Source organism: Anabrus simplex, chromosome 1 (assembly GCF_040414725.1).
Source record: "Anabrus simplex isolate iqAnaSimp1 chromosome 1, ASM4041472v1, whole genome shotgun sequence".
Classification (NCBI taxonomy): domain Eukaryota; kingdom Metazoa; phylum Arthropoda; class Insecta; order Orthoptera; family Tettigoniidae; genus Anabrus; species Anabrus simplex.
The window spans coordinates 1,381,782,832-1,381,804,451 of NC_090265.1; the positions used below are offsets into that span (position 1 = coordinate 1,381,782,832).

Sequence of the window (21,620 nt, forward strand, 5' to 3'; positions counted from 1 at the left end):
TTCTGAAATCGAAGGAATATGTTGCTTTACTTTTAAAGGAGATTCCAAATACCAATTTTTCATGCCTGCAACATCTTTTGTTTTTGAGATATAAGCATTTTCGTACAAATATTTAAATTAATTTTTCAATTCTCCCCCGCTTCCCCCCCCCCTGCCTCAAGTGGATTTTTCTGAAAACAAAAATTACATTTTTTTATTTTTAAAGGAGATTCCAAATACTGATTTTCAAGTCTGTAACATCTCAGTTTTTGAGATATCAGTATTGTAATAAAAAGAATTCAATCCCCTTTTCAGTCCTTTTTAACCCCCACCCAAGTGGTTTTCCCCAAAACAAAAAATACATGTTTATTTTTGATAGAGATTCAAAATACCAATTTTCACTTCTGTAACATGTTAAGTTTTTTAGATACTGTAGATATGTTCATTTTAAAATACACCCCCTTTTTAGTTCCCCTTAAGCGTATTTTTGTGAAAGCAAATTACCTATGATTCTTTACAATTACAGGAGATTCCAAATACCAATTTTATGTCTGTAAAATGTTACGTTTCTGAGATATACTGTAGATATAGTCTTTCTAAAAAAATTACCCCATTTGTCACTCCTGTTAACCCCCATAAATTGGATTTTCCAAAAACTAAAAAATATGTGTTTATTTTTAAAGGAGAGTCCGAAATACCAATTTTCATGTCTGTTATATCTTCAGTTTTTAAGATGTAAGTATTATCATAAAAGGCATTCAACCTCTTTTCCACCCTTTTTCCAACCCTTCTAATGGGATTTTCCAAAAACAAAAAAATATGTATTGTATTTCTTTATTTTTAAAGGAGATTCTAAATGCCAATTTTTATATCTTTAAACTTTTAAGTTTTTGAGATACAGATACACTAATTTTAAAAATTCACCCTCCTTAGCAATGGAATATCAAAAAATCCTCCCTTAGTGAGCACCTACATTGTAATATAAATGTATCCCCAAAATGTCATTTCTTTATGTCCAGTAGTTTTGGCTTGGTGATAAGTCAGTAAATCGGTCGGTCAGTCAGTCAGTCAGTCAGTCAGTCAGGACATGCTATTTTATATATATATATATAAAGAGAGAGAGAGATTTTTATGCCATAAACTGGGTAATAAATAACATATCCATGATCCCATAATCCCTCATAATCCCTCAGTATGGTCAACATCCTCTTGTCATATGTTTTCTCTACATCTACAAAACATTACCATAACTAAAAGTCACAAGAATATAACCACCCAAAAGCCAGTTCTGTTCCAGTGATTTCTTTTTTGGAATCACCATAACTGTCTATTTGCAGCATTTTTTTATTACCGGTATTCAAACATACCAAAAATCTGTGGTGAAATTGCACTATTTTGATTGATGGTTACAGTCTTTCCTATTCCCTTGCTTATAGATAGGTAGAATAGTCCTTTTGCCCAGTGCACAGATACCTTATTTAATTCCATGTTAGGTAATCTTATTACTCTATAAAGCCATTTCATCCCTTCATTCCCACTATATTTTGCCATTTCAGATTAGAATTCATCTGTTCCTGGTGCTGTATGACACTGTAGTTTATTTGTCTTTCTCCCCACTTCATTGGGGTAATTCCACTGATATTGTTTTCCAGCTCCTAATGAGCTCTGTTGTTTGTAATATCAATAGAATATCTCTTACAGTGATATGACTTTATGTGGTTTGGGTCACATAGCTGTGAGCTTGCATTTGGAAGGTAGTTTCTTTTTCCTAGTTGTTTTTTTATGTCGCACTGACACAGATAGGTCTTATGGCGACGATGGGATAGGAAAGGGCTAGGAGTGGGAAGGAAGCGGCCGTGGCCTTAATTAAGGTATAGCCCCAGCATTTGCCTGGTGTGAAAATGGGAAACCACGGAAAACTATCTTCAGGGCTGCCAACAGTGGGGTTCGAACCTACTATCTCCCGAATACTGGATACTGGCCGCACTTAAGCGACTGCAGCTATCGAGCTCGGTTTGGAAGGTAGTGGGTTTGAACCTCACTGTTAGCAGCCCTGAAGATGACTTTCCATGGTTTCCTACTTTCACACCAGGCAATCTTAGTTAAGGTCACAGTCGCTGCTTTCCCAATCCTAGCCCTGTCCTATCCCATCATCACCATAAGACCTCTCCTAGTGGGTGTGACATAAAACAAACACAAAAAAAAAAAGTCAAAATAATCCTTCCATCAGTCTAAAGATTTAATAGGATCTACAGTAAGTTTACCTTATTTACCTAAAATGTTACTTCCTTTTTTCACTCCCTATGATTTATCACAGTTATTTCCAGGTTATTTAAAAAATGTACCCATAGTTTCTTTTTGCACATCATGATTATTTGTTTAGCTCTATTTCTTTCCTTTATATCCCTATTTACATCAAGTCTTGTTTGGAGCCATTTTTGATACACCTTCTTTTTACATTTACTCACTGTCCTTGCTTCTTCATTTGAGCAAGATGTGTACTTTTCCCCCCATCTTTTCCTACAGTTGTTCCAAGGGATTCCCTCGATATTTCTGTTACAGCATCCCTGTACGCCATCTTTTCCATCTGGAACCTGCATAAGTAGATTCTGTGGATTCTCTGGAACTTTTCACTCATCGTATTCTATTTCCTTGTAGTGAAGATTTTCTACTCTTATCCACCTGCAGACAGACCTGTCCTATTGATACTTACAGTGAGGAGCATATAAGGAAGCGGGTGAGTGAGAGCATTCTGCACACAGTGAGACAGTCAGTCACTGTGATACTGTGCTGCTTTCGTGAACTAACTCTCTCACTTCCAGTGGTAGACTTTTCAATTAGTGACTAGGAAGCAAACAAGTTTTCAGTATGTAGTTTAGTTCTCTCTGTTACCCATATTTTCACAAATACAACACTGAAAAATCCCTGAAACACCTGTACTTTTATTATGGATTTCCTGAATTCAAAGTTGGTTATGGCATAGTCTATTACAGATCTGGTAACCCTATGTGGAGCAGAGAATAGCCCTCTACTTGAAGAACAAAATTAACAGCTGCTAGTCTTACGCTACTATAGAAGTCAGTAAATACTTCTCATTCCTGTTAGCTCCCATATTTTTCTCATATTTACCCATTACCTTCTCACTTCCTTGTTAATGATAGGATTGGTCTTTGGTTCAATTTAATCTCTGCCTAAATTTACTCGCATGATACTCATATCTTTGTTGATACCTTTTTTCAAATAAGAGAATACAATTCTCCAAATTTTAAAAGACATTGTATTTTTTTTTTATTTTTTTTTATTTATTTTTTTTGCAAGTTGCTCTACATTGCACCGACACAGATAGGTCTCATTGCGACGATGGGACAGGAAAGGACTAGTGGGAAGGAAGCGGCCGTGGCCTTAATTAAGGTACAGCCCCAGCATTTGCCTGGAGTGAAAATGGGAAACAACGGAAAACCATCTTCAGGGCTGCCGACAGTGGGGTTCAAACTCATTATCTCCCGAATATTGGATACTGGCCGCACTTAAGCGACTGCAGGTATTGAGCTCGGTAAAAAGACATTGTACAAATAGTCTAGTACCATCTCTGTTTTTAGTAAGGCTTTGTGAGTTTCATTTGCATGTAGATGTGCAGTTGTTGTGGGTTATTTTAGAAAGGGTGTTTACCCTAAAATGGCAGTGGGCAGGCCATGTTGCTTGGAGAACTGATGGTAGGTGGACAAAGCTTGTGCTTGAGTGGAGTCCGAAAGATCATCTGAGACCTAGGGGAGGACCACCAGACAGATGGGATAAAGACATGCGTAAGATTACCGGGATCAATTGGCAGAACATCACTCAAGACCATCTCAGATGGAGAGACCTCATGAAAACCTACCTTGCTTCAGACTTAAAGAGGCCACATCGTAAAAACGATTGAATATGGCTGATAGTGATATATATTTCATTTGTAATATTATCTGAATTCTGGCAGCCAACCCTAATTGGGATGGATAACTGTTTTTCAAAATATAATACACTGCAATATTGTAAGCTAAATTTGAGATAAGCCTACTTATTTGTTGTTTACTTAGGTTTAAACTTGAGTATCCATACTACTGAATCAGAAGCAACTGATAGTAATAACTTACTATATTTACCAAATTGGTTGTTGCCTCTTGTCCTATTCTATTTATTAATAGACAAATTTCTCTACTTCATCATTTTAAGACAATTGCATAGTTGTCAAACAGGAAATTCTGCTCAATCAATCACCACTAATTTGCATTTAGGGCTGTCATCCAGGTGGCAGTTCCCAATCAGTTGTTTACCTAGTCTTTTCTTACATGATTTCAAGGAAGTTGGAAATTCATTGAACATCTCCCTTGGTAAATTGTTCCAACCCCCAATTCTTCTTCCTATAAAGGAGTATTTGCCACAATTTGTCCACTTGAACTCCAACTTTATCTTCATCTTCAACTTTATCTTTCCTAACAATGCTCCAATTTTATCTAACTTCAGCTATTTATTTCATTTTCCAGATTTTACCACAGATATGTAGAATGTCAGTATTCATCTTTCTGAGAGTTTCATCTTTCTGAGAGTTTCATCTTCCTGAACATAACTGTCCAAAGAAGTGAATGGGAAATATTTCACTTGAATATTTCACTAGGAGAATTCATCATCATTGTAGAGAGAGATAAATATCTTCAGGAAATAATGGCTATAGCTTCCACTTGCTTTCAGTCATTCAGCCATACAACTTTGCTGGATAATGATGTCAAGCTGCTTCAATCATCTAGTTGTCCAAGCAGCTATTGGAAGGACCGTTTGCCCATTTCAGAAACTATTCATTAGTCTGACTCTCCATGAATATCAATCCATTACCATATGATTGTATTTACAGTCTTGCTAACAACTAACTGTATTGGAACTTGTTTTATTTCTCATTGTGGTAGATCCCAAAATTCATAAGGAAGGGGAGAAAAGTAATATTCTTTGAAATTTTCCCTTTCTTTATCATACATCTGTTCAGTATTTAACCGTTTCAGAATCCTCTTAATATTATGTTCTACTATCCTTTTAGAACCTGTTATGTTGATTATATAAGCAACAAATCAGAGAAAAAAGAGAGATGCATGGTCTGCTGATGCCTGTCTGCTTTTAATGATAAAAGGGGAACAAATGCAATATAAGAATCAAATTAATTCCTTACCATATTCTAAATATTCATTAGCTGCTATATCTGCCATCATTTCATCATGTGATACAAAATAATAGTTCCTTCCATTTTCTTCATCACTTCTAGGAGGCCTCGTTGTATCTGGAATATATATAAACAGTTGAGAATTAACCAAGATTATTTCAACAACTTCAATAAGGATTTTATTAATTTCAACTGAATTCCATTAAATATAATTGTGAAAAGTAACCTAATGTAGTGATAGATGTTCCAATAGGACAAGAGAATACAAAATAAAATATTTTCTCAAATGGATGCTTCAGTTTAAGATTTTGCTAAATAAAAGTTAAAAAAAAGTCTAATTAGCCCGTTTAGTCAAAAATTACAGTTATAGATTTAGAAAAAAACAATCCACAAGAAGGAGGAGAAAAATCTGGTCATTCTACTTTATACAAACTGCTAAGCAAGAGTTCCTTAACTGGTGCTTCCTACGATCATTGAGAACTGACTGTCAAATTTATTGAGCTACAATAACATGTATAGAAAGGATTTAAACAAATTTATGATGTGAGAAACTAAGTTATGATCAAGTATGACTTACAATATAACTTCAGTCATGATGGGACAAAAATGATTGATATTAGAATTTTAAAATTTAATAAAATTTAGAGCCATTAACATGATTTTAAAAGGCTTACTTTATTGTTCAAGAAACATGTTTTAGAGGCAAAGTTTATGTTTTTAGTTTTGAAATTTATTTTACAAAAAAAAAAAAAATCATATTTGTACCTCAGTCTATACCTATGTTAACAATGTTTGTTCTATGCTGGATAGATCTCAGATCTATTGGAATTGCCACAGAAAGTACAAAATCCTTGCCAATGCCCTCCATATGGCATATGGTGGTTAATTCAACAAGAGAATCTGCAAAGTCATATCCAACCTGACCATGGAAGAATATAATAGATATAACCATGAAATAGCTTTCTTATAATTAAGTATTGAAAAGGAACAAACAACTGTCAAATTAAGTCATTTAACATGGATTCTGGACCCAACAGTATGCTTTGAATCTTGCTATGGTCAACGTGAAGAAGCAGATGCCACAGAAAAAATCAATTGTCAAACCAGTTCTATTATACTTTTAGAATAAATATTGTTTAGTCCTTATACACTGAGGAATAAAGTTTAATTTATAATACCGAACATCTCATTCAGAATCAGGTTATAACCATCACTGAAATATGGGGTTCCTCAGCCAGTACCATTTGTTAAATGTTTGATCAGCATTCCTGTATTTGGGTATATTTGTTATTTGCTCACATTTCTATTTTCAAACATTTTTGTTGTTGTTGATAAATTAAAGCAGTAAAATGTATCAGTTAAACTTTATCTTTATGCCAGCCTCCTAACAGGGAAATTGTAATAAACACACATTTTATAGACTGGCAGTCAAGATGGTCCCTCAATTAGTGCTGATGCCCACCCTTATGATGAAGGTGGGAAGCAGAAATGAGCTTGTTGGAGGATAAGAAGAAATGGATGCAGAAGAACTGTGATTGATGAAGAGAGAGCCAATCTATAGACAACAGTATATACAGATGTGGAGATTGTCCTTGTTCTTATGTGTTTTCATTCTATTGCTCTCTTTTCCAATACTGACCTATCACTGAGTTCATCCTATTACACTGTGTTCCTTATCATCCCCTATCTCTCCTTATATTTTGATTTTATATTATACTCCCTGCAGCTTAAAAAGTACTGGAGTATTCTGCACACTAGGCCTTCAAATTCTTAAAAAAATAAAATTAAAAATATGAAATGTTTGTATTTCATTATATACCTACTTTAACTCCACCACTGTCCAGTCCCAAGTCAGGAATGGGAAAGGAGGAGGGTTAGCTGGCTTGGAAACCAGCTGTAAAAACTGCTAACGCCAAGTATTGAGCGGCTGTAAACAACTCTACCTTCATAGGGGCCAACAGCTTCGAGTAGATGAGCCTCCTTGGGTGGGGTGATGGTCCCCTCAGTGTAGCAAATGACACTGGAACCCATCATCTATGTTTATGGCCCAACGGCAGAATGGACGGAGGAACCTCCTTCTTGTGGTTCTCAACGGCCGTGGAGGCGGATGAGGTCATGCCAGACGCACTGGCTGTGAAGGCGCAACTCAATGGTATTTTGAGTCTGCGGCAGTCCATTGCATTTGTGATACTAGAAGCTGCATGTCACATTTCATTTGTGCCGCAGGGTATAGTACTGAGATCATAGTGTGTGGATCACTTCCTTGCAAGCTGCGATCCACCTTAAACAAAATCCCGCTTGTGGCAATTTTTCCTGCTGTCACACCCTTCAACTCAAGTGCAGCAACGATGGGATAAGGATGGTGGAGGCAGGTTTTTGGGTTTAAACTGGAAGCCTGCACATTGGCAGCAGATATGTGATGGTCATTTTTCTGAGACCCTGTGACTACTCAGGAATTCGGTCCTGCATCTGTCTTTGGGCAGGCCTATTTTGGATCACTGCTGCCCACCCTGAATGGGGAAGGCCTTAGAAAATGTGGACTAAACATTGATAATAACACTCTCAGCCAGCTGGGAGGCCGCACCCAGCAGGTCACCCCTTATGCAGTCAAAAAACAAAGATTACCAAAACTTTGATTATAGGAACCTGGAATGTTCGAACCCTACTTGATTTGAAAGACAATAACAGACCTGAGAGAAGAACAACGCTTGTCACCCATGAACTTGGACGAATGAACATTGATATTGCTGCCTTAAGTGAAACCAGACTGTCCAGCGAAGGTCAACTTACAGAGTTCATGAGGGAGAACACCGCATTCATGGTGATGGATTCGCTGTGAAGACCACATTGGTGAATGATTATCAGCTAACTCCAACTGCTGTCAGCAAAAGAATTATGACTCTCCGAATCCCACTCTCTGGATCTAAATCTATGACCCTCATCTCCGCATATGCTCCCACCTTGGATGCTGATGTAGAAGCTAAAGACCAATTCTACAACGTGCTGAGCACTACCATCACCAAAGTACCACCAAGAGAAAAGCTCTTACTACTTGACGATTTCAATGCCAGAGTTGATAAAGATCACCAATTATGGAGCAATGTGATGGGAAAACATGGACTTGGCAACTGTAATGCCAATGGTCTGCTGCTCCTTGGTTTATGTGCTGAACATGAACTCTTTATTACTAATACTCAGTTCCGCCTGCCTAATCACTACAAGATCTCTTGGATGCATCCTTACTCAAAGCACTGGCACTCCTTGACTATGTCATCACCATGCAATGTGATAAAAAAGATGTCCTTGTTACAAGGACCGCAAGAAATGTTGATAACTGCTGGACAGATCATAAGCTCCTTTTTTGCTGGTAGAGAATCTCAATCTGTCGCAAACCAAAAAGATCCATCCACAACCTGCCCAGAAAGAAAACTGATACTTCAAAACTTCAAATGGAGCAATGTGATGGGAAAAGAAAAGAATAGATGCATTTGAAATGTGGTGCTGGCGTCGAGTGTTATGAATACACTGGACTCACAGGCTAACAAATGAAGAAAGTCTCAAGAGAGCTGAAGAAACCATCAGCCTAGAGAAAATGATTGTGAAAAGAAGACGTAGTTGGATAGGTCATTTACTCCAGCATTCATCATGGTGCACCACACTGCTTGAAGGGAAACTGGAAGGAAGGACTAGAAGAGGACGACCGAGAGCAGGGTTCCTCGATGCCATTAAAGGGCGACGTCCATATCAACTAATCATGCAGCTGGCTCAGGATAGAAGGTCGTTGGACGAGGATAGTCATGCTACCTACCAACCATCAGGTTGAGGAGAACAAGAGAGAGAGAAAACTTCAAATTGAATCTCCACTGCTACAGATTACAGAAATGCAATCTCAAACAAACTGGCTAGTCATCCAGTCAGCAGTGATAGTACAAATCAGGAGTGGGCCACACTTCAGAAGGTCATCACTGTGTCAGCTGAGGAAACAATCCGTTTTGGGAGGAAAAAAAGACAAGACTGGTTTAATGAAAATAATGAAGAAAGTAAGTGTCTGATCAATGACAAATGGGAAGCCCATCTATCCTACCTTCAAGATCCGACTTCCAATGTGAAGAAATCACATTTCTTGGAACTTAAAGGAAAATATCAGGCACAAATTAGGAATGTCAAGAATAACTGGTGACAACAAAAAGCTGAAGAACTGCAAAGACTACCTGATGCCCATGACCTGCAAAACTTCTATGCTGGCATAAAGGAGATTCCAATTCGATCTTCATTGGGGTCATTGAAGACTGCTTGACAACTCCATCATTTTAAATGATAACGGAGAAATTTTAGAGCATTGGAAGGAACTTTTATCTGTGCTTCTAAATCATGCCTCCAATGTTGCTGTAATGTACCTCAACAGCCCCAACCATGGATGGCAGTTTCACCTACATACAGAGATTTCACCAAAGCACTCAATCAACTAAATCCAAGAAAGGCTCCTGGTCCTGATAACATGCCCCTGGAACTGATACAAAATGGAGGTATATCCTTGAAGACTAGACTTTTCACACTCATCCTCATGATTTGGGAAACTCGAGAAGTACCTGACGACTTGAAGAATGCCACCATCAACACTATTCTTCAAGAAAGGCGATTGTAGTGTATGTGGGAACTACCGTGGTATATCGCTTTTGTCAACTGCAGGTAAAATTCTCGCAAGAATTCTACTAAACCAGCTCCAAGTTATCTCAGAGAGGATTTTACCTGAGTCTCAATGTGGTTTCCGAACCTTCAGAAGCACAACAGATATAATCTTCTGTGCTAGACAACTCCAGAAAAAATGCAGAGAGCAACAGCAGCCCCTGTATTTAGTTTTCTATGATCTGGAAAAAGCCTTTGATTCAGTACCAAGATCTGTTATGTGGAAAGTATTGAGACATTTTGGATGTCCTGAACATTATGTGGAATTGGTTCAAGCTTTTCATGGTAACTCAGTATCAGATTCGTTCGCCATCACTCATGGATTGAAACAAGGCTGTGTATTTGCTCCTACACTCTTTGCACTGTACATGGCTGCCATGCTGCATGAATCATCCACAAACAACTTAGGCAAGGAGATTAAATTTCATTTTGATGGAGGCTTTTTCAATCTGGCAAGACTTCGCTCACAAAGACATACTATGGTTACCTGGGTGTCAGAACTGCAGTATGCTGATGAAACCACATCTCCTGCTCTTAACACCTGAAGAACTACAACAGTCAGTCAACTGCTTTAAAACTGCATGTGATTGCTTCGGTCTATTAATGTGAAAAAACAAAGATACTTGCACAACCTGCCCCAGGATTAACTCTTCCTGAATTCAGTATCTCCATCTTAGGCACAACACTGGAACAGGTTGATCATTCATATCTTGGAAGCATCTTGTCTAAACGGTGTACCTGCGAACAAGATGTTGATAAAAGAATTGGGGCTGCTCATGCAGCATTCGGACGGTTATTGCACAGAGTCTTCATGAATAATGACCTAAAACTGCATACCAGACTCATGGTGTACAAAGTTGTTGTCATTTCCACACTACTGTATGGCTGTGAAACTTGGACGCTATCACCGTGATATCAAAAAACTTGAGCGCTTTCACCAACAAAAAATGAGATACATCTTGAATATTAAGTGGGTGGATTATGTGACCAACACTGTAGTTCTCAATAAAGCGCAGCTAAATAGCATTGAAGCAACAACCATCGCTCATCAACTGGGATAGTTAGGCCATGTTCACTGTATGAGTGATACCAGGCTTCCCCGCCAAATTCTTTATGGTGAACTTCGCTCCAGCAGTAGACCTTGTGGAGCCCCTCTTAAGAGTTTTCAGGACCAGCTGAAACACATTATGAAGACAACTGGTATAAATATACAGACATGGGAAGAATGCGCTGTGGATTGTTCACTGTGGCAGAACACTACATCCACCGCTGTTAACTTGTTCAAAAGAGAATGCCACGCACATCTAGAGGCCAAGTGATAAGCAAGAAAGCTCCCTCACTTACAACCCCGCCCTCCTGCATCCATTCAGTGTGATTTGTGTGGGCGTATGTTTTATACCAAGATTGTCCGACTCGTTGGCTGAATGGTCAGCATACTGGCCTTCAGTTCAGAGGGTCCCAGGTTCGATTCCCAGCCAGGATTTTAATCGCTTTGATTAATTCTTCTGACTCGGGGTTTGGGTGTATGTGTCCGTCCCAACACTCTCCTCATCATATTCAGACAACATACCACACTACCCATCGTCACAGAAACACGCAATAGTGCTTACATCCCTCCATATAGGGTTGGCATCAGGAAGGGCATCCGGCCGTAAAACAGGGCCAAATCCACATATGCGGCGCAGTTCGCACCCGCGACCCCACAGGTGTCGGAAAAAGTGGTAGGAAAAGAAGAAGAAGTTTTATGCCAAGATTGGTCTGTTCAGTCATTGCAAACACATCCATAAACTGAGGTGAACTGCTCACTTTATGCAGGAAGAAATTATATATGGTATACTCGGATCGAGTTACAGCCGATGACGATATACCTACTTTAATAATGTTGGTTCCTAGTTTATGTAAAATGGTTGATCTTTCTGGAATATACATCACATCTCTGTGCCTCAGATAAGCATGTATTTCATGGGTTGATGATCATGTGATTAACAGTCACATATTTTCTATTGCATGATTTTAAGGGCAGGCAATCCCAGATGTTATATTCTGTCTGCACACTCACTTAGTTTGCAGCATGTTGCTAAGCATTATCACATTATGCAAAACATTATTCTCAGAAGAAATAGAATTGGTTCATTATATAGAAATAAATAATGTTTATCTATTTACAGAACATTGTCTTCAAGTCATTCCCTGGGAATGTGAATCACATCTCCAAATATGTATAAAGAATTGGAAATGTTCCTGGAACATCTTTCAGTATTCTCAGAGCTCATGAAATATGTATGTTCAAACAAATTTTTTTTTCAATGGTTCTTCACCATAGAGTTTGTCAAGCTCTGTCTCTGAAGGGCATTTGTGAACTGATCAATTTTCATATTATTCTATATCCATCAGCCACGTGAAATTATCATTATTATTATTATTACTATTATTATTTATTTAATGGGCAAGTTGGCCATGTGGTTAGGGGCGTGTAGCTGTGAGCTTGCACCTGGGAGATAGTGGATTTGAACCCCACCGTCGGAGGCTCTGAAGATGGTTTTCCATTGAGGAAAAAAAATTAAGGAAAGTCTGCATGCTGGAAACGAACATCAGTGAGAAGGATTGTGTAAAGTTATTTTTGGGGAAAATAGCACTTCAGTTTTGCCAGTTCTTACACATTCCAAGTCTAAGATTCTTGAGAATTAGCATTTCATGTGTAAGTTTGATGGGGGATCCAGTAATTCACTTTCAATTTCTCTTATAACAGAATTAAAATAGCAATAGTAAATAGGAGTAACAGGTTTACAATAGTCTTATAAGACGCTATAAAGATGATAGAGAAACTGCACGAAATCGCCGCAAAAGCAGGTCTTAAAGTTTCTTACCGAAAGACGGAGTATATGGAGTATAGGCACCAAAATGAGAAGTGCATGGAGATAAAGTATGGGAAGATTAAAAGGGCAGAGAAGTTCAGGTTGAACTTCTATGGACATCTAGTAAGAATGAATGAAAGCAGACTGACCAAAAAGATCTTTAAGTACATTGTAGGATTGAAGACCACCACTAAGTGGATAGAAGAGGTCAAAAGAGATGGAGAAGAAGTTGGAATTACACTAGAGGTGATCAATAAAAGGAAAGAGTTTATAAACATAATCAACAAAATCAAATTTTTTGAGGACAAACCACCTAAAAAGAAGCCCAACAGGATAATCTCTGAGGAGGAGAGAAAAATACGAAGTGAGAGAATGAAAAGGTTCTGGGAAGAGAAGAAAGGCCAACAAGCCTTAACCTCCTGTGACCCCCGGTATAGTAAACTATACCTTAGGTTTGAGGCATGATGTGGCCTCTTGTATTGTCACTTGCTGCATTTCTAGCACATGGTGACATCTGTGGGAACTAGTGAGAACTATCAGAGCAGAAAAAATCAGAATATGCTTTAACTCTTTCCTTAACCCCAGAACCTAGTTTAAGTCAAATCTTGCAAAAATCAAAGTCCCGGGTTTCAGAAGGTTAAGTTCTATGCGGTTCACAGTTGGCCAAATTCGGAAGAAGAAGAAGAAGAAGAAGAAGAAGAAGAAGAAGAAGAAGAAGAAGAAGAAGAAGAAGAAGTCTTATAAGAGACATAAGATAATGAAAAATTATTCTATAAACTCTATACACATAAGCAAAGCACACTTCATTGTATTATTTACAGAAATAGTTTTATAATTATTTCTCATTGATTTGCAATTGTATACGAGGCTTGTTTACATACTTATTTCAAATTATTCCCTACATGATGTAGAATCTCAAAATATATATATAGGGGGATAAAGTCTTAAAAGACATGGCTAGGTAAGCTTAAGTAAATGTGACTTTGAATTAGTTTAGTAATTTTGCCATTAGAAAGAGTTTCAGACTGAAATTAACCACTGTCTCCAGTGCTTGCCACTCAACGGAGAGCAAATTGAACATCTCGGAAACTCTAATACTAAATCTATCTGACAATTGCTTCGGGAAGATTCTTTCAGGAACTGGACCTTGCTGCCATCTAAAGGAAAAGGTTCCTTTCTCATTGGAAGAAATGAAACTCCTGGGTAAGCAATAAGAAAGGAATGTAATGTGGGCAATGGACGGTAGCAACTAAAATGAACTGCAATGTCATCCCTGTTCGAATTCTTCCTGGTACGTGCCTTAATACATCCTGTTGCAGAACATGTAATGTGTACAAAACCCTTCCTTAAGTATTAGGGTTTTGTCCCAAGGGAGAATCAACTACCACAATGCTGTGAGTTCTATGATCATAGATATCAACATCTCAAAGTCTATGAACAAATCTGATGTCTCTCCAAAGAGAGATCAAAATGTTGAGCTGACATCGTAGTGATATACCAAATTAAAGGAGCAGCTATGGTGACTGATCCAACTGTGAGATTTGAGGATAACAACACCAGCCAAAACAAACATATGTGATGAGAAAAAGGCCATCTACGAACCATGGTGTGAGGACCTTAAAAGCATATACAAAATACAAAAATGGGAAGTGGTTGGTTCCCCTAAAGAAACTCAGGACTTCCTGAGGAATTTATCATGTCATTCTGTTAGCCATGTGTTCTTTTAGAGGTATGTTATAGTGTTTTAAATGTTATATTTCTTGTTTCAACAGACAGAAAACTTAAATTTCATATACAGTCCATATTGACAAAAAGAATTTTGAGGAAGATTAGAACAACTGAATCCAACATCCAGGCTATAGCAGACTCAGTACTCAAACATTCATCATCAATTATCAAACATCACCTGTATTTCATGATATGACTGTGAAAATGCTTGAAATTTCAATAAAGTAAAGGACAGGAAATTCAACAAATAACCGTATCAGATACAATCTGCTTGCTATCAGTTTAGGGGCGGGTTATCTCTAGGATATTCTCTTGTAATAGTCCATACTTTGCTGAGAAGGAAGCCATTCATTTTAAGTGTTGACTCAGTTAATATAACTTTTAAGTTTTTCAGTCATGAAATATAACACTTTGAACACTACCTATAAAAGAACCACTAATAACAGAATGACATATTACCTTCTACAAGAACATCCTCAGATTTTTTCAAATCACTTTTGATGATGATGATGATGCTTCTTGTTTAAAGGGGCCTAATATGTAGGCCATTGGCCCCCAAATCACTTTTAAATATGTATATATGTGTACAATACTGTTTAAGTTGTGTAGCATAACTTTGTCAATGATTGTGAATGGGTGATATGAATAAGTGTGACCTAGTACTTATTTGTATTAAATTCTTTGAATTTAGACAATGGCCTATCAGACGGGACAGTATAGTAAGCTATTATTTTATCATTAAAGATGAAGTCAGACTAAGTACTCTTTAATTCATTGCTGCACATTAAGTTCTTCCAAAAATCATTAACATGCATTAATTTTCTACTCAACATAAAGACAAATAGGCTATAGATACATACCACTCCCCCCCACCCCACCCCCGCTTTCTCTCTTTTCCACCACTGAACAGAGCCCCATACTGCCCATTCTTTGCCATCCCTTACCTCCCATACACACAAGTTTGTGTTAGCAAGCCACAATAGAAGCAAACGACCTGAAATCAGTCCAGGTAAGAACACTGGAGATAATAGATGGGTGAAACCAGAGCTGTATGTAAGTTAAGTAAAGAAAACTTCCTCAAATTTTCAACATTCATATAATTTATCACACTTGTTCATGTCACCCATTCACAATCACTGACAAGTTTATGCAACATAAACAATATAGTACATATGTACATATGTTTAAAAGTGATTTGATAGAATCTGAGGATGTTCTTATAGAATGAAACATGTCATCTGTTATGAATGTGTTCTTTTACAGGTATGTTATAGTGTTTTAAGTGTTATATTTCTTGCTTTGACAGACAGAAAATTTAAATTTATATACCATCCATGCTGACAAATATCAGCTTGGAATGCAGATACTGGTTGGTGATGAAATACTTTTGGCATCTGAAAAATAATTTGTGTGAGCCGCTGCTGGAGGCAGCAGGGTGAAACCATGATTTACTGTCAAATGCTCCTCATATATGTCTATAAAATACAGAATTTTCCATTGGACACATCAAATTATGCAACAGTTTATGTTACATGAATTGGGTGTGAACTGCGAGAATATTATTAAACGAGTATGTCTTTAGAACGAATGTAATAGTGTCTAATAAGTTTGTCCCTCCATATCAAACAACAGATCAGTTGAAATTGAGAACCAAAGAACTACTGTGGAGAGTATCAATGACTCAATGTATTTTATAGCATATTAGCTGTCATACCCAACTTCACCCTGTTTAATGATTACAAATGCTCCAAATTTCCTGAGGTCCCTTGCCTTATGAAATAGTACATATCTTATCAAATTATATTGTACACACTTCGAAATGATATGTCACAGGGTCATATGTACACTTTCTGTTTACCTTAGAGTTACTTAGTTTCTGAGAATCTAGTATTATGGTCCCCACTTCCTTTCCAGTCTTATCAAAGATATCTAACCCTCACAATATGTACACGGTGCTCATACCTTTGATGTCCTAAGCCTATCAGTAAGTGTTGTCAATTCTGAAGTTTTACACCAGGCTAGTAAGGTGATACGTTTTTTTTAAAGTTATTTAGGCGTTTTGCAATTTCTGTTTCATCAAAAATGAACTGGATGATCATTCTATATAATATGTTCAGCTACAACAGGCTTCTTTGGCTGGTAAGGACAATATACTTGCATTTTTTTGATATCATCATTCTTGCCTGGCCAAACTTTTCAGGGACATGGGATCATTTGTATATAGTGGCACGTGGCACAGTTAAGGTGAAATGGATCTATAACAAGTTGCAAACTTTTCCCTTAAATATAATCTTCATAATGTATCTTCTGTGAACACTGACAATTCTATCCTAAGCAAAGTGAACGGAAGGCAGAAAGGCCAAACGTCTTTACATGAATTAATACCCCCAAAAACATATAATAAATGTTGGTGTAATTCATTTTTCATACAAATAAAGAGTTCTGATTCATCAAATGCTCAAACATATTTTGACAATGTAGCAAAGTTATTATTTGTGTGTTTTTGGATTCACAATATTCTTTATTCTACCCGCTGGTGCACAAATGTATAAATGTTTAGACATATCCACTCTTGAGCATGCAACATATAACTGACCACAAGAGAAGCATGGAATTTCCAAGTTTATGCCTGTTACCTTGAGTGACTAACCTTGGGCCTTGTCTATAGTCATTGCAAATGCAAGTCGTATTGGGAATTGCAATCACTCAAAATCAAAACACATATCAGTGGGTATCATAGGAATGTGTGGAATAAAAATATCTTCTCCTTTAGCAATGCCTATTAATACAGTCACCTTTATTACATCTGGCATTAGTTGTTCCACACATAGCCTTATTCCAGTGCACAGTTTCCAATATTAACTTCTGTGGTGGCATTTCGGGAGTTTCCAAAGAATTCAAGAACTTGGTGGGATAAATTACAGCTTGTTTGCTCTCTAAAACAGTATTGATAGATTTGTACATCACAATGGAGCTGGGAAGTTTATCCTGTACCTGGAAATTTATCTTATTTGCACTGTCATTTTTAGGTGCTAGAATTGCACTTTCATTATGCCGCTGATGGTCTTTAAAGTTGCCAAGAATATTTGGGAAAACTTTGTTTGCAATTTCCTGCATCAAGGGCATTACTTCACAAAAATATAATGAAAAAGAAATGAGGATAGTAGAAGGATCTGAGAGGAATTTTCCACCACTAAGCTGCAGCAGTTGTTTTTGCTTAATGAAAGTGTACCAGAAATTAGTGATCATTCTCTACATAATCGCACTAGACACTTGAAAATACATCAGACATTATCAGGATGAATTAAATTAACATTTTTTTTATGAGTACATCCTCCAGCATTCAGATCTAGTTTTCTGAATTGCAGTACTGGGTAGTCACTCTTGATTACCTGACATTCCACTAAAACTTTAGCTTCAGAAATTACTCCAAGCATATCAATCAATCAATACTGATCTGCATTTAGGGCAGTCGCCCAGCTTTATGTCTATCAAATAACTCTTTCTTAGGGAAAATTCCTGTAGCTCCTTTAAACTTCTGATGGCATCTTCAATCTGCACTCAATTCTTCTTCTTCTTCTTCTTCTTCTTCTTCTTCTTCTTCTTCTCCTTCTTCTAGTAAGAATTACTGGATTATAGGTGGTGAATTCCAAGGATGAAAGACAGATTAGAGAAAGTAATTGTCGAGGTAGTCCAGTTGGTTGAGCGAAATACCCAGCAAACCAAAGAAAATGTGAAAGAATGAATTTATTGTACAATATACAGTACTCTCCTTTGCATCAGAGACCCTGGAATACATGTACGATTGCAAGAAATGAAATTCATTTTTTCAAGTTCCAGATTGATATTGACTATAGGATCTATATCTTCATATATCAATCAATCACTACTGATCTGCATTTAGGGCAGTTGCCCAGGTGGCAGATTCCCTATCTGTTGTTTTCCTAGCCTTTTCTTAAATGATTGCAAAAAAGTGGAAATTTATTGAACAACTCCCTTGGTAAATTATTCCAATCCCTAACTCCCGTTCCTAAAAACAAATATTTGCCACAATTTGTCCTCTAAAATTTCAGCTTTATCTTCATATTGTGATCTTTCCTACTTTTAAACACACCACTCAAACTTATACCTTTACTGATGTCATTCCACACCATCTCTCCACTGACAGCTCGCAACATACTACTTATTGCAAGTTGTAAAATTCATTGTTTTTTAATCCGTACTGAAAACTTCTTTTAAATGTGTAATATTTTATTGTGTGTTATTTTCCACCTTTTCAGTACAATCAATCATAAGATTAATGTTCTTTCCTCGATAAACTATGAACATGGGACATGTTAGGCCCCTTTTAAAGGGCATCATCAGCCTTATCATCGCCTCAGAACCAAAAACAGGTACCTGTTTAGCTATGATATAATCAAAAAATTCTTATAAATTAAAAAACACCTAATATGCTAAAGGTCTAATGCCTTGGTCAAAAGTAAAAAGTGATTAACATATATGGTACAATAGACATTGGTAAAATTGAAATGAGATAAAACATTTTTTAAACAAGATTTAAAAAGTTCCTTTATCTTATGATTGATTGTACTGAATAGGTGGAAAATAACACACAATAAAATTTTTCACATTTAAAAGAACATACCACTTTGTCGAGCAACTCGTCTTTCTCCCAAATCTTCCAAGCCCAAACTTTGCAACATTTTTGTAACACTACTCTTTTGTCAGAAATTACCCATTTTCTTTGGATTTTTCCAATTCTTGAGTCAAGTAATGCTGGTAAGGATCGCACACACTGGAATCATACTCTAGTTGGGGTCTTACCAGAGACTTATATGCCCTCTCCTTTACATCCTTACTGCAACCCCTAAATACCCTCATAACCATGTGCAGAGATCTGTACCCTTTATTTGCAATCATATTTATGTGATTACCCCAATGAAGATCTTTCCTTATATTAACACCCAGATACTTATAATGATCCCCAAAAGGAACTTTCACCCCATCAATGCAGTAATTAAAACTGAGAGAACTTTTCTTATTTGTAAAACTCACAACCTGACTTTTAACCCGTTTATCATCATACCATTGCCTACTGTCCATCTCACAACATTAACGAGGTCATTTTGCAGTTCCTCACAATCTTGTAACTTATTTATTATCCTGTACAGAATAACATCATCTGCAAAAAACTTATCTCTGATTCCACTTCTTCACTAATGCGAAAATGAAAATCTACAGCCTGTTTCCAGTCATTTAACCGGGTCAGGAACGGAACGAATGAAGCCCCCATCTAGCAGCGAGGATAGGAATTGTGCCGGCTGCCGAAGCCTGTCACACTCCTCTGGGACAATGATTAATGACTGACAGACGAGATGAAATGATATGATATTGGAGAGTGTTGCTGGAATGAAAGATGACAGGGAAAACCGGAGTACCCGCAAAACAATCTGTCCTGCCTACGATTTGCCCAGCACAAATCTCACATGGAAGGACCACGATTTGAACCACGAAACCCAGTGGTGAGATGCCGGTGCACCGCCGCCTGAGCTATGGAGGCTCTTTCTTTACTCACATCATTGATATATATAAGAAAATATAAAAGTCCAATAATACTGCCTTGAGGAAATCTCCTCTTAATTATTACAGGGTTAGATAAAGATTTTCCTACTCTAATTCTCTGAGTTCAATTTTCTAGAAATGTAGCCACCCGTTCAGTCACTCTTCTGTTTAGTCCAATAGCACTCATGTTTGCCAGTAGTCTTCCATGATTTACCCTATCAAATGACTTAGAGAGGTCCTTTATATACAGGGGCTACTATAGCAACTCTCCATTCATTTGGTATAGCTCCTTCATGCAAACAATAATCAAATAAGTTCTTCAGATATGGTACTATATCCAACCCATTGTCTTTAGTATATCCCCCAAACCTTTAAGTTCCAACTGCTTTTCTGGTATTTAATTTTTGTATCCTACTGTAAATGTCATTGTTATCATAGGTAAATTTAAATACTTCTTTAGTATTAGTCACCTTCTCTATCTGGACGTTATCCTTGTAACCAACAATCTTTAGATACTGCTGACTGAATACTTTTGAAGATCCTCACATATCCTTCTTGGAACCTGTTTCTGCCTTAAAGTACCTATACAGAACATACCCTTCCATTTTTCACTGAAATTTGTATGACTGCCAATTATGCTTGCCATCATGTTATCCTTAGCTTACTTCTTTGCTAAATTCAGTTTCCTAGTAAGTTCCTTCAATTTCTCCTTACTTCCACAGCCATTTCTAACTCTATTTCTTTCCAATCCCACCTCCTTCTTAATCTCTTTATTTCTCTATTATAATACGGTGGGTCTTTACCATTCCTTACCACCTTTAAAAGTACAAACCTATTTTCACATCCCTCAACAATTGCTTTAAACCCATCCCAGAGTCAGTTTACATTTTTATTTACTGTTTTCCACCGGTCATAGTTACCTTTTAAAAACTCGATCATGCCTATTTTATCAGCCATATCAAACTGCCTAATAGTCCTAATTTTAATACCTTCCTTTCTTTCACCTTTATTTTTAACTACTACAAGAACAGCTCCTTGATCACTAATACCATCTATTACTTCGGTTTCTCTATAGACCTCAACTGGTTTTGCCAGCACCACATCCAGAATATTTCTCGCTCTAGTTGGTTCCATCACTTTCTGAATCAGCTACCCTTCCCATATTAACTTACTCGCCATTTGTTGGTCATGCTTCCTGTCATTCACATTACCTTCCCAACTGACATTTGGTAAATTGAGATCACCTGCTACAATCGCGTTCCTTTCCATAACGTTCCCCACATAGCTGATTATCTTATCAAATAATTCTGAATCAGCATCAGTGTTACCCTTTCCTGGTCTGCACACTCCAAAGACATCAAGTTGCCTATTATCTTTAGAGTTGAGCCTTACACCTAGAATTTCACGTTTGTCATCTTCAACTTTTTCGTAGCTTACACATTCTTCTTTCACTAGACTGAATACTTCCCCTCCTACCATTCCCATCCTATCTCTATAATACACATTCCAGTTCTGTGAGAATGTTTCTGCATCCATTATATCATTTATCAGTCATGATTCAACTCCTATTACAATATCTGATAAGCATATATCTATTAAATTACTTAATTCTATTCCTTTCTTTA

The 21,620-nt window shown here is 37.2% G+C and overlaps 1 protein-coding gene across 1 annotated transcript in view; it reads right to left on the bottom strand.

Moving 5' to 3' along the window:
* LOC137497032 (peripheral plasma membrane protein CASK-like) overlaps window positions 1-21,620 on the bottom strand; it is a 439,399-nt gene that overhangs the window by 62,061 nt on the left and 355,718 nt on the right. The window contains exon 10 of the mRNA XM_068225518.1: window positions 5,174-5,281. Within this exon, the coding sequence (XP_068081619.1) occupies window positions 5,174-5,281 (108 nt within the window). The remainder of the gene's footprint in view (window positions 1-5,173; window positions 5,282-21,620) is intronic.